Source organism: Chanodichthys erythropterus, chromosome 18, assembly GCF_024489055.1.
Source record: "Chanodichthys erythropterus isolate Z2021 chromosome 18, ASM2448905v1, whole genome shotgun sequence".
Classification (NCBI taxonomy): Eukaryota; Metazoa; Chordata; class Actinopteri; order Cypriniformes; family Xenocyprididae; genus Chanodichthys; species Chanodichthys erythropterus.
The window spans coordinates 26482724-26496700 of record NC_090238.1 but is presented as its reverse complement, the minus strand read 5'-3'; the positions used below and the strand labels follow the sequence as shown (position 1 = coordinate 26496700).

The following is a 13977-nucleotide window of genomic DNA, read 5'->3' as shown; positions in this document are numbered from 1 at the left end:
CATTTGTAAGTCGCTTTGGATAAAAGTGTCTACTAAGAGATTAAATGTTAATGGAACTGTAGCTTTTAGTAACACTAGTCATCTGTTAAACCACCTGTTTACCACATCACCTCTGTGCTCATGTGGCTTTTGTTTGCTTATATTTTGTTATTGTGTGTCAGGACTAAATGCTGGGAGCTTACAAAGATTGATTTTGCTCCTGGTGTTTAGAAAGGATTAAACAAGAGAGAACGAGAGGTAACTAGATGAAAAAAGATGATTTATATTAGGGATAACAGGCTGCCTCTCTACTCTCTCTACTCTCTCTACTCTCTCTACTCTCTCTCTCTCTCTCTCTCTCTCTCTCTCTCTCTCTCTCTCTCTCTCTCTCTCTCTCTCTCTCTCTCTCTCTCTCTCTCTCTCTCTCTCTCTCTCTCTCTCTCTCTCTCTCTCTCTCTCTCTCTCTCTCTCTTTAGAGAGAGTAATTACTTTGCTCTCAAAGGACTTGTGTCATAATGTTTCAGATTGGATTTTCTGCCCTCCAAATTATTACACATACACACACACACATAGAGGAGAGTGAGGGATATAGAAGAGTGGAGAATAGAAGTCTAATTTGGACCAACTACTCAAGGTTTGGACTGTTGGACTGTCGTTTTGCAACTTTTATGTGTTGTTCAGTTTGGATGAGATCATCTGGAGTTTGTGTGTGCATTTCTTTTGGTGTGTGTATAAATCTGTAAGGAGCGATACTCTCAACTGATCCTTGATAGCTCATTTGATTGTTGAACTCAACAGAAATCTCCAAGAAAACTCTAATCTGTAACACTGCTTTAGCCTCCCGTTTTTTTGTGTAAAAGCCATATTGATTAATTTTTATTTATTTTTTTTTTTTCCTGCCAGATACTGCCGATTGTTTGTGTGCAATATGCATAAAAGCATCCCATATGATGGTGTGTTGTTGTGCATTTGGCAGAAATCATTACTGGCTACAATTAATTTGGAATAAATTGGAATGGTTCCATTATTTTAGTTTTTTTGTTGTTTAGTATTATGTTGTCATATGAGCAGTCAGTCAGTACTTATATATTTTATTACTCAATTTCGTACTTGAATTTAGAGTACTCGAAAAATACCGGAAGTGGTGCATTCCACATATTGTTTTCTATGGCTGCACAATGTATTAAAATCATTTAAAATCCATACTTTAGCATAGGTATATTATGAATTCACAAAGGCTGCCATTTAATTAAATAAATATATGCCCTTCAGGTTTAATATATGTGCGCTTTAATTATTTCCAAGCGTGTAGGTTACGTGCATCTCAGAGCGGCTCCGTTCACAGTAAATGCTACTCCACATGAACTCTTATCATTTATTTGCATGGAGCGTGTCTCAAACTCCATCTCTGCATACTGTGAGTTTGGTTTGCTTATAACATTCATCTGGTAACGCAATGTGCACAATTTCATCAGATTTGTAAGGTAAATCATTTATAAACCTACGCCAACACAGGAGAATACATCAGTATATTTACAAAATTTAGCACATGTACAAGTCAAGTAGTGTATTCCAGCCTTAACTTATGAGTTTGCATGTTTGTTGTGGGCAGCCAGTAAGGACAGCTAGTTTGTAAGATATTTTGTCTATTTATTGCCTTTGTATTCTCTAGTTGATGCACTGATCCGCTTCTGATACCGATTCCGATACCTGGGATTCAGTATCGGCCAATACCGATCCGATATTCAAGTAATAAGAAAAGTGCTAAATTACCTAATAAACTGTATGCCTCACGAGCTGTGACGGTCAGCATGACAACCGCGCCACCGAAGGTCGCATTAACTGAGAATTTTCCGTCTCCAGAACAAAATGAAAACGATGCGCTTGATTACACGTACCCAGTTTGTTCATTTTATTATATATTATAATACTTAAGTTTCTAATCCATTTCGGTTTTTTTAAATAGTTTGTTTTATTTTTCTTGCTGTTGACTTTAAGTTTATGGTCAACGAATAGTTTTTCTGAGGTATATACGTGACATTGTTTACAACACTGATTGAACTGGCGTTATACAGATTTCAGTAAGCTACTGCAACTTTCAACATATTTTTTGATTTTCATTCATGTTTATTTTCTTCTGTAAAGTAGTTAAAAGGAAGAGATGATCGCGTTCACTCACGATCCTCAAGCGTTTGATGAAAACTGAAAAGTGATGCAGACTTGAACTTTTTTTTAATAATACTTTCTTTTCATAATATAAATAAATGCATAGCCTAGGCCTGTTTGTTTATCCTATAAGTTTGTGAATAAATATGAAAATGTGGACGAAATCTATAAAAAAAAAAAAAAAAAGCGAAAGCTATTAAATGTCTTATCATTAAAATATAAAAATTTAAAATGATGCAGCAACATATGAAAGATAGGACAGAACAAAAAAAAAAAAATGCTATTAACAATCTTTCATTGCGCAAAAGTATTATAATATGAACGGTTCCCATACAGAGTGGCACAAAGCGCTTATGCACATCCCGTGTGCAGAATGATGCGCTTGAAGCATCATGGAGTCACAGCGCTCCGCATTGAAAAGTTCAAAGCACAAAGTGAAGATATATTGATGCGTATTGTATTACCGGTATCGTTGTCTACAGATGAAGTATAATAATAGAAACATTGATTCATCTTGGAGAGAGTTTCATTGTGTTGACTGTCGTAACCGAACGCGACACGCAGTCTGAATGCTGAATGGAGAATGACTGACAGCCGCAGCGGAGGGAGGCATTTACGTGAACTTTAATTTAACGACTTAAATATTCATCTGTACCTCAAATTAAACTATGGAATGTCTTCTGAACACTTGGAATATTGTGCACAGAACCTTTATGGTGCTTTTTATTGTTTTTGTGCCTTTTGTGGAGCTTAACAATAACACACAATAGTACACGCACAGTATCGGATTTGGATCGGTCCCGTCCTGCTGATACCCGATCCGATAAAAATGGCAGTATCGGAGCCAATACACGATCTGAATATCGGATCGTGCATCCCTAGTATTATCATCATATTCAGTTCAGACTGCAAGCTCACAACTCCAACTAGATTCAGTAGTAACATAGGAAACCCTGTATTACAGTATAGATTTCCATCTGCATTGGTGGAAGAATTCTGAGAAAAAGTTCTGAACAAGAACTGGATCTCGATTCCTAACCTGACTCAGATCCACAGCTGCCATTGGAGATTAAACTGTTTCTCAGCTCTGCCACACCACACGCTTGCTTGACACAGGTTAATTAGTAATTAGCAAGGGCATCCGATAGGTTATCTCTGCTTCTCTCTCCCTCCCTCACTCTCTTACACTCGGTTTCTCTATCTCGGTTTCTCTCTTAGATATATGGCATACAGATTAATTTAATTATATGCTGAAACTTTTGAGATTTCATTTTTATGATGAAATAATACAGAAAACCAAGCAGACACTGCAGAGACGGCAGCAGAATGATCATGGGTTGTAATGTTTTCCTTTTTCCCTCTGGAGGATTGAACTAAATGTGATGCAGAGAGCAAGACATAATGCAAATATGGGGCAGAGAGAGAGAGAGAGAGGTGTACTGGAATGACTAAGGTAAGAAATGAAGTGCTGAATAGAGGATGTGTAAAGCTGCAGAGGAGGAGGGAGTTGAGGCAAGGGTGATGCTGTGTGCAACACCTGTTTACAGAACGAACTGAAAAAACAAAGGACAGGGTAGAATACAGAAGTGATGTGGTGAGAGAGAAGACTGTTTTCTGACGCTTTTCTTCACAACTCCAGTGACAGATGTGCTTACACTGTGGTGAGCAGATTGTTATTTCGGTGTGTGTGTGTGTGTGGAAAGCGTGTCTTGTATCACTCCACTGGGAGGCCACAGTTGGATGCATTACCTCAGATTTTCTTTTCCAACTCGCTGGATTAGCTGTTTTCAGCACTGTTGCTCCGCTCTACACTTGAGCTCCCTCCTCTGTTTCTCTTGTGCTGTCCACAACTGATCAGAACCTGATCAGTATGTTTAATGCAGTACTGTACTGTACTTGTTTTCTTTCTTTCTGCCCTCAGCTGATAAATGCATTTAAGCAAATAGGGCTGATTTTCTGATTTACTTACTCTTCTGCATGGTTTGATCTCTGTTGTCAAATTTTTAAATGAATGTTTTTGTAGTTGTAAATTATACTAAAATTGAAATCAAATCAAATAATTTGTACTGATACCCAGCCTTTATAAACAAAAGAGCACTGAATGATGAAGTAGTGAGAGAACTTTTCTTACATATTGTGATATACATTTGAGTGAAACTTTATTTTTACTTTATGATTATTGAAAAGAAAAAAAGTGTAGGGTGAGAACTTGTTCCTTTCCATTGGTTGTCCATTTCTTGCAGTTAAATGTAAGAAAGAGATGTGGTTCACGTGGACGAAATGATTGGAAAAGTCTGGCATATATCACTAAAGAGAAGTAGTCTTACTTTTTTTAATTATATATATATATATATATATATATATATATATATATATATATATATATATATATATATATATATATATATATATATATATATATATATATATATATATATATATATATATATATAAATAAAACACGCATTGATGAATCATTTACAGTAAGATCTTATAATATGCATTTTGAAAACAGTGTAAATTTCCATTTCATTTTAATGCCTCTGTAGCCCCTCAGTTTGTGTGTGGGTCAAATCAGCTTGAAGTATTAACAGTCTGTACAAAATTTTTATAGAAGCACTCATTTTTCTTTTTTTGGACTTCTAAGATGAAATGTTTATTAGTAGTCAGCATGGAGCTTAACATCTAAGACTATACATGTAAGCTTATTTGCTCCGTTGTTTGACCCTTTTGGCCTTGTGTGTTGATTTGTCATGTCAACATATACTGGTTGATTTGAATAAATGCTGACAGGTGCAGTCTGATTGGCATGAATGCTGACTGCTGTGTTTTGATTGGCTGTGGAGAAGCTGAGAGTGTGTCTGAATGCACCCTATCAAAAGACATGGCCTTATTTAGAAACACTGACTCCAGACGAGGCACAGCCTATGGTTACACTAGGCAAACTAATCGCAGGTGCACATTTTATTCTGGATGCCCCCTCTGTGATCTTCAACACTTGAGCTTTTAAACTTTGACCTTCACACATCTTAATGTTATAGTTTCGCCTCTATCCCTCCCTCACACCATGCTTTTTCCATCCCAGATGAGTGACAGCCTTTCTGATAATCCCATTTTCCTCTTCATTTTTTTTTTCTCTGCAATTTCTGTGTGTTCTTGGTGATGCCGTTACGAGTGTGTGTGTTAAATGTTCAGCAATGAAGGAGCGTGACCTTAGGAGCAGGGTGGAGTGATTGTGATGGAGGATAGCGAGGTAGGAGGAGAGAGAAGGGAGTGGGTGGGCAGGAGGTATAATGTTGCATTATTGTTGCTGCTCGTTTGTCTCTGTCAGGTCCCTTGGCTGCGTCCCTGAACTGCTCAACTCTCCACTTGCTCTCACATTTAGGCTGTTCTGTTATACATCCCTACAGCTTAACACTGACATCCTCGCACACACACTCCTGTGCACGGCATATAGATTTTTCAGTTATGCAGACGTGTTACCAGGGTTCATGGTGACGTAACGAAATGGCAACAAAAAGGCATTGATTCTCTCTTTACCCTCTATTAGGACCCCTGTTCATCAAATCATTCATAGTCATTGAGGATCATTCGAATTAGTGTTGTCGGATATGATGGTGGGTATTGAAGTTTTATGATGTTAATAATAAATAATAATAATAATGACTAATTAGTGATTATTATTAATAATAATAATATTGGCTAATCAGTGTTTTCAGTACCCTTTTAGGATAATAAAAAATAAATGTTATTATTATTTATTGTATCACTTTACAATAAGGTACATTAACAAACTAATAATGAACTGCACTTCTACAGCATTTATTAATCATTGTTAATGTTAATTTCAACATTTAATAATACATTATTAAAATCAAGAGTTGTATTTAACATTAGTTAATGCACTGTGAAGTAACATGAACAACCTATGAACAGCTATATTTTTTTATTAACTAACATTAACAAAGATGAATAAATATAGTAACATGTATTGCTCATGGTTAGTTTGTTAGTTTATACATGAACTAATGTTAACTAATGAACCATATTGTAAAGTGTTACCTTATTTATTGTTTATTATGCTAAAAAAAAAAACAGATTAGCCAGTATTATTTAATAATTATAATAAATTACTCTAATTTAATGGAGGTTATTAATTTTCAACTAATTACGTTCTGTTATAAATAATAATTTATTATTAATATTAAAGAGGTCATGACATGGATTTTCTAAAATTAATGTTCCCTGAAGTTCACTTATGTAAATAAAGTGAACCTCCGGGAACATTAAAATTTTTAAATAAAATTAATAAGGTAAATAAAAAAAAATACACACACACACACACACACACACACGCGCACACACGCACACGCGCACACGCGCACACGCGCACACGCGCACACGCGCACACGCGCACACGCGCACACGCGCACACGCGCACACACACGCGCACACACGCGCACACACGCGCACACACGCGCACACACACGCGCACACAAAAAACATGTTTCAAACAATTATTTCCAACCCTCATTCTGATGCTCTATCTGAAATGATCTGTTTTTAAGGGGTGGCTCGTTTAAGGCTTGTCAGTATAATGCCACTGATATGAGAGTCATTGCATAGGAAACATTATTAATGCCCACTCGCTATTGCACATGAGCAAGTGTTTTGAAAACATTATAAAGCCGTCATTTACAGACAAAGCATTATGAAATCGTTTACTTGCGGTTTGTGATGCAGCTGCTGTCAGATCCAATACAGCTGACTGCTTCATCTGTCAAAATTTTCCTTGCAAACTTTCCATTACACTGTGCCTCATTTACCAAACAATATGCAGTCAAATTCTCTGAACAAACATATCCTGCAACGCGATCCAGGACACCATTAAACATAAACCATCCACTTGTTTCTGACACTGGTATCATTCTGAAGTCTGTACAGAGATGCAAAAAAGTTGTTTAAACAGGATGTCAAAGCAATTTTTTCTTTATGCTTCTGTTTACTTTTCCATTTGTCCTCTTGTTTGCAGACTCAAGCGATTGGAGTAAAGTGAACATGCATTTATATACGGTATGCAGTGTAGACAGCATCTGTGATTATCATGGTTTCTATTTGCTTTTGACGCGATGCTCTGGTGTAGGCAAGTATCAGACTGAACACCAGTGGCAGGGCCTATGGTGCGACGATGTGAAAGTATTCGTCAATGTCTTGCTCAGAAGGCAGTCATATGCAAATGTCTTGGCACGTGTGACGTCACAAGTCCCCCAATATCTAAACAAGCTGTTTGTGGAGCTTGAATTAAATAAATGCTTTGTTTATAATGAGCTGGACATTTTAAGCTTTGAAACTGGCAGGGTGTTTAAATGGTACAAAGACCTCTTATATGTCAAAAGATCAAGGCAAATTTGTTTTTGTTATGTCATGACCTCTTAATAATAATATTATTAAGTGTCTTTTAGATCTTTATTTTTTGAGGTTGTAGAGCTATCCTTGTCGGCTATTCTTCCTTTTGTCTGTCTGAAATTGTTTAAATGTGGATTGGTTGCTGTGGGTTACTTTTTTACTTGTAAAAATAAGCAGTCAAATTGTTGTTTTCAGTCTGTCTGGTGTCTAGATTTTATTTTATTTTCCTTGTTGGTGAGATCACTAAATGAGCTGATGTGTGACCCAGAGCCCTGTTTTTATCTGTGGCAGATGTTTGTGTGGCAGTAGGGTGGAATTTTCCAGGCTTTTTTTGCGGTTGCTCTCTGCCCCTCTCAGACTCTCTCAAAAACATGACATGCCAACATACAGTCAAAACATTCCCTTATCCTGTCGTCTAACAACTATAGTATTTCTCTATTTCTCCTCTATCATTCCCCTCATGCCTCCATTCCTCCCTCTACAGGAAGTAAAATGGTGGCATCTCCTCCAGGCTGTAATTACTGTCTGGTTCCAGTATTCAAAGTGAGCAATTTCCCTCACCGCATCAGGCCGCTGCTCTCTGCCATGTCCAATCAACATCAACACACATACGCACAGAGGAGAATCCTCTCTCATCTGCATGGAGAGAGGGATCGTGCAGGTGCGCTCCTGTGGAAGAGAGGGAGTGATGAACTTCTGATGATATCTGATCATCCTGATATTGCTCTGTGCGTGCGGTGTTGTTGCATATGTATTTTTGCTACTGTTTTTTTCACCGTCTTCTTTGTTTACAATTGCGTGACTGTGATGAGAGGGACAGTCACCGCACATGTTCACCTAAGGCTTTGTCACTTCTGGCTGTCTCATGAAGATGATGTAATGTGATGTGGTGTGTGGCACTGCTGCTTTAGTACACATTTTTACACGTGTATCCTGCTCAGCGTCTCATGAGAGAGCATTTTGGAATGTATGTGAAGAACTCCAGCGGATCTGATCCACCTACACAGTCGGAGCTGTCGGATTACGCTGCGTCATCTGTGTTTGAACAATAAGCCGTAAGAGCGATACAGCATTGTTTATCTATTTATTCAGGCAGGTCATGCTGCCTGTTCTTTGGGTTTGACTAATCATGAGTCTGTCTTTTGAGTTTTCTTTCTGTTGGCTTATAATGCACTCTGCAAAATTGTAGGAGTGACAACTGTGATTAATTGTGGGTATTGAATCGTGTACGGCGTGGAGGAGTCACTCCTGATGGTTGACATTTTGGCATCTATGGCTGGTTAAAAGAAACATGGCAAAAGTTTAACCTTTTAGCTGTCAGATTACCAAGATGACAGCAACAACTGGTGACAAATTGTCCAGTTTTGTTTGTTTTTGTTCTTTAAAACCCATTTAATCCCATGGGTTACTTTTTTGAATGAAATTTAGTGTTCAGTTTGAGGGGGCTAGTTGTTAATGTTTTCTTTACATAAGCCAATTAAAAATGTTCACATGACCAGAGCAGGTTAATTTTTGCTCAAAGCTCCACAAAACATTAATGTAAAGCCTCTCATAATGCAGATACCATTCAAAAGTCTGGGATTAGTGCTTTTTTAATATTATTATTATTATTATTATTATTATTATTATTATTATTATTTCATGCAACAAGGATGAATTAAATTGATCAAAAGTGACAGTGAAGACCTTTTATGATATTAAAAAAAAAAAAAAATTTAACTTTCTGCTCAGGTTTCTGACGGTTTCCGCAAATATGAGGAAAAACACAACCATTTTCAACATTGGTGATAAGAAGAAATATTTATTGTGCACCAAATCAACATATTAGAATTATTTCTGAACGATCATGTGACACTGAAGACTGTTAATGGCTACTGAAAAATAAGCTTTGCCATCACAGGAATAAATTGTTTTAAAATATATTAAAATAGAAAGCATTCATTTTAAATTGTAATCATATTTCACAATATTATTATTTTTATTTTTTGTATTTTTTAAATATTTTGGCTTTATTCTACACCTCTGTTTCCACTGTCATATAAACAGCTTGTTTGATTTCCTGCTTCTATGAAGCCACTCCCTCCGAAATATGCAATGTGCTCAGATTGGTTAGCAGGTTGGTAGCTGGCCCAGTGTATCGTGATTCACTGAAGCGTCCGGAAACGCCACGCCCCTTACAATCCGTATTTAGCGCTTCAGAGGAAATGTAAATAATAGCGCCTATACTGCTGTATCAAATTGAGCCAGAATCAGAACCAGATGAAGAGGGTAAAGCAGAACCTTTGCAATCACGGCTTTTAAAGGATGTTTATGAATGGTATTTCATTTAGTATTTGTGTCAAAGTGTTTAGATAAGCTGTCACTGCTGTTTGTTAGCTTTTATCCTGATTAAAGCTTTACTGCAGCCGAATACATGACTTAGTCGCATTTTTGTAAAGGTAGCGTTTAATTTATAGCATGAACAACTGTTTGTCTGTGAACATAGACGTTTGTTGGAGTTTGTTGCACTAGAACCTGGCTAACTGGCTAGCAAAAACGAGTTGCTCTTTGTTTATGTCCTTGATAAATTAAAAATAGCAACAGAACTATACATTTAAAAGACATGTACAAACAATAAAACGTACTTACAGTTTGAAGCCAATAAACAGCAGCTTCTGCTTTTAAAGTGGGAACTGCTCCATCTTTCAGTAAAAGCCTTTGTGCAAAACCAGTATTGAACTCGTGTAGATTCTGGAAGCTGTCTTCAGCACCGCATCCAGTGTAGAAAATATCACAGATTATAACGGGTTCTATATCTTTTGACGCGTCGCGTCACGCAACTCGCGTTCGGTGTAACTCTTCCGCTTCCATTATATTGTGCCACATGGCCTCGCCCACTTTGTTGCGTGTTCCCGGGGGCAGTGTTTATGTTAATAGCAAGGGTTTATGATGTCATCAACCCAGGAAGAAGCTCATTGTAGTCCAACCCTGGCGTTTTTGTAGGCATTAAACTGCTATAACTTTAAAAGACAGTATCTCCATTTGCATTGAACTTTCAGCGCTGTAACTTTGCAGATACTATGCTCCAGCAGCAACATTACACAATAAGTTAAAAAAGTGAAATCGCATGTAACCACCCCTTTAATTCATAATATTGTTCCGGCTCATGTTCACACGTCTAACCCCCGTTTTTAAGTACGTTATTGAGTCCTATTATAAAATTGCTAATTTTTTTAAATTATTGGTGCATTTAGTTGAAATAAAGAAATTAATAAGTTGTTCATTTAAAGGGATAGTTTTCAAAAAAATGGAAATTTTCCCATGATTTACTCATCTTTTAAGCCATCCTAGGTTTATATTGCTCTTCCAAGCTTTTTAATGGTAATGAATGGGGCTCCTGATTTTGAAGCCAAAAAAAGTACACCCATCAATCATAAAAGAAATCCATATGACTCCAGGGGTTAATAAAGGCCTTTTGAAGCGAATCAATGGGTTTTAAAATTTTATAAACTAAAATAACTAGTTTCCGGCAGACTGCCTGCGCAAGCTGACTTGCACCAAGAGTAACTTCTGTATAAGAGTTCTGTATTGCACACTGCAGATTTGGGTTGTCATTACCTGAGCTGTTTAGGAGTAATTGTTTTAGTTCTCAAACTAAAATAACCAAACTTTGTGGGTGCAGAACTGGATTAAGCACTCAGAAGAGGAGCGACAACCGAATTAAGCTGCAGTGTGTATGTGGCCTGTATTCGTACAGGACAGGATTAAGCACTTACAAGACGACTGACTTTCTGTCTTTACCCTGAGCTAGAGAAGTGAACTGATAGAGATAAAGACTGAAAAAGAGTGGATTTTATTTTATTATTTTTATTTTGAGCTGTGCTGTCGAGAGGCGCAGTAAAGCTGGGAGGATTACGGAGGTAAATAAAGCGTGCTCTCAGACAAAGCCCTGAAGCACAGCGTCAGGGACAAGGGCCACGATAAGACCCCTCCCCTACTTTAATTCTCTCCCGTTGTTTCATTTCTTATTTACATTACGTACAGCCGGCTTTTCCCTTTTCCATCCCTCGGAGCACGATAACCAAAAGAAAGAATTATGAAGGACATAAAAAATGAAGAGCAGGAAGGAGGAAAACCAAGAAAGGGGCTTTGCAGCGCTTCTTAGCATTCTGTTTGGCAAACATGAGCTTGAAGATGTTTTCAAGCTCTCATTTTTCTATCCGGCTTCCTGATTTGCTGAGGCCATAGCTCATAAGCGGCTGCCAGAGGAGAAGGAGTGATTAGCTGCCTGGTCAGTTGTGGTATTCGCGTCACTTGATTTGTGGTGGTGTTGTTGTTGTTGTTGTTGTTGTTGTTGTTGTTGTTGTTTTTTAATTTATTTAATTTGAAAGTCCCCACAAATGAAAGCGTCTCGACGTTTACTGGTCAGAAATCTACATTGGAGTTAATTAAATTATTAGTGTGGGAGAGAGAGGAGCCTTTTTTGGCTTATTTCTTGAAATACACATTTGCACACTGTGCTCGGTGTCAGATTTTATTGTACAGCTAATTAAAATATCGTCTTTTTTTTTTTTTTCTTTCACCCAATGTCATTCCAGTACATACAGCTATCTGTACTCCCTGATTCTTGATGCCACTACTCAGATTATTCTGGGGTGTGTGTGTGTCGTCAGGACTGCTGCAGAGTCAAAATATTATATATAACTCATCAAATGCATCTTAAATGAATAGTTCACCCAAAAATGAAAATTGTCATCATTTATCCACCATCATGTCCTAACCTGTATGGCAAAAGGAGACATTAGGCAGGATGACAGTCTGTCACCATTTACTTTCATTGTATAGAATAGTTGCAATTAAATATTTTTCAATTAAAGTTATACTGGTTTGAAACTACAGAAAGGTGATTAAATGATACATTTATTCATAGATAAACTATTTTCAAGTTCAAGTGTGACTTTAGCAGCAATTTTTGTGTATATGCAACATCTTGTTTTCTAAAAAAAAAAAAAATATTTCCTTAGTTTCTGAATGCATTCTAATCTCTCTCCCTTACTCTTGTTTTTCCAGTATAATTTTGTCGGGAGAATACTTGGCCCTCGTGGACTCACGGCAAAGCAACTGGAGGCAGAGACTGGCTGCAAGATCATGGTGAGAGGGAGGAGCTCCATGAGAGACAGAAAGAAGGTGAGATACACAGAAACATTTGATTTTGAGATGATAAAGTTTTACATTTACTGATATTAACAACAGTAAAGTCTGTAAAAAGTTTTATACAGGGACAATTTAAATAGAGTACTGTGCCCAAATTTAAGTGGACAGAGCCGTGCTTCTAACACGGCACAGTTAGATGGAACTGGATTAAATATTTTGACTGTTGAAATCCCAATCGGACTTGGGATTTGATTCAGCTGCCTGAATCATAATCAAGCACTGTCTGCTGTCTGCCAGAGGAGAACTGGTCCCCCTGACTGAGCCTGGTTTCTCCCAAGGTTTTCTTTTTCCTCCATTTTTATCACCTGTTTTTCACCTGATGTAACCTGTTGGAGTTTGGGTTCCTTGCCACCGTCGCCTTTGGCTTGCTTAGTTGGGGACACTTGACACTTGATATTCAACAAAGTTTTTGATCTGCCTGCATTGACAACAATGTATGTGAACGGACCTGAGCTGGACGATGACATCACTGTTTTCTCCAGTGCTTGTGTATAGATAAATTAACTAAACTAATAACTATTGATTTTTACAACGGAATGAATCAATACTGAATTTACTTATAAGCAATGTTTAAATTGGTCTTTTGCATGTTGTTCTGATCTGCACTGTCCATTGGGCCATTGTCTGCATGGTTCATTTTGTGAAAAAATTGCACCACATAATAAAAAAATGGGGCACCAGCACGACAAAAATTGACACAGCAGTAGGACATGTCGAACCAGCTTGGACAAATGTGACCACTTAGTCACAATTTGGATCTTCCTCAAGCCCCTCTTCCTCCTTCACAGACAGCGTTCTGCTGACGTTAGCCATTTGGAACCAGTTTGTCCTTAATGAGCCAATTCACTCATTTGTTCTGTCCAATGTCTTTTTCTCTCTTCAGCACACTCACAGTTAGCTTGCAGCACTCCGGCTGAGGCCCAGTTCTATTTCAGGCCTGGCTGTGGTGGTGTGGGTGTCAGAGAGAACAAAAGCACATGGTAGACGCACTGGAAAGTAGGACTCAGATCTTCCCTTACAGTCTCAGAAGGGACCCACTGTATGATCAGCAGAGGAAGAGCTAAAGCCTGAATGATGGGAAATTATGGCTTCAGGTGTGAGTTATGTAGCACGGAGACATAACAGTACTGCCCCGTCAGCTCTAGCAGAGACTTTCTCGAGGGTTGGGAGAAATGACATTTGTACGTGTATCTGCTCAGCACTACATGCTGAAAAATCAGAAGAAATGGCTGA

General features: G+C 37.7%; 1 protein-coding gene across 4 annotated transcripts in view; it reads left to right on the top strand.

Moving 5' to 3' along the window:
* qkia (QKI, KH domain containing, RNA binding a) overlaps nt 1-13977 on the top strand; it is an 84402-nt gene that overhangs the window by 39735 nt on the left and 30690 nt on the right. For all 4 annotated transcript variants that reach the window (XM_067366625.1, XM_067366622.1, XM_067366624.1 and 1 more), the window contains exon 3: nt 12601-12717. In XM_067366625.1, the coding sequence (XP_067222726.1) occupies nt 12601-12717 (117 nt within the window). The remainder of the gene's footprint in view (nt 1-12600; nt 12718-13977) is intronic.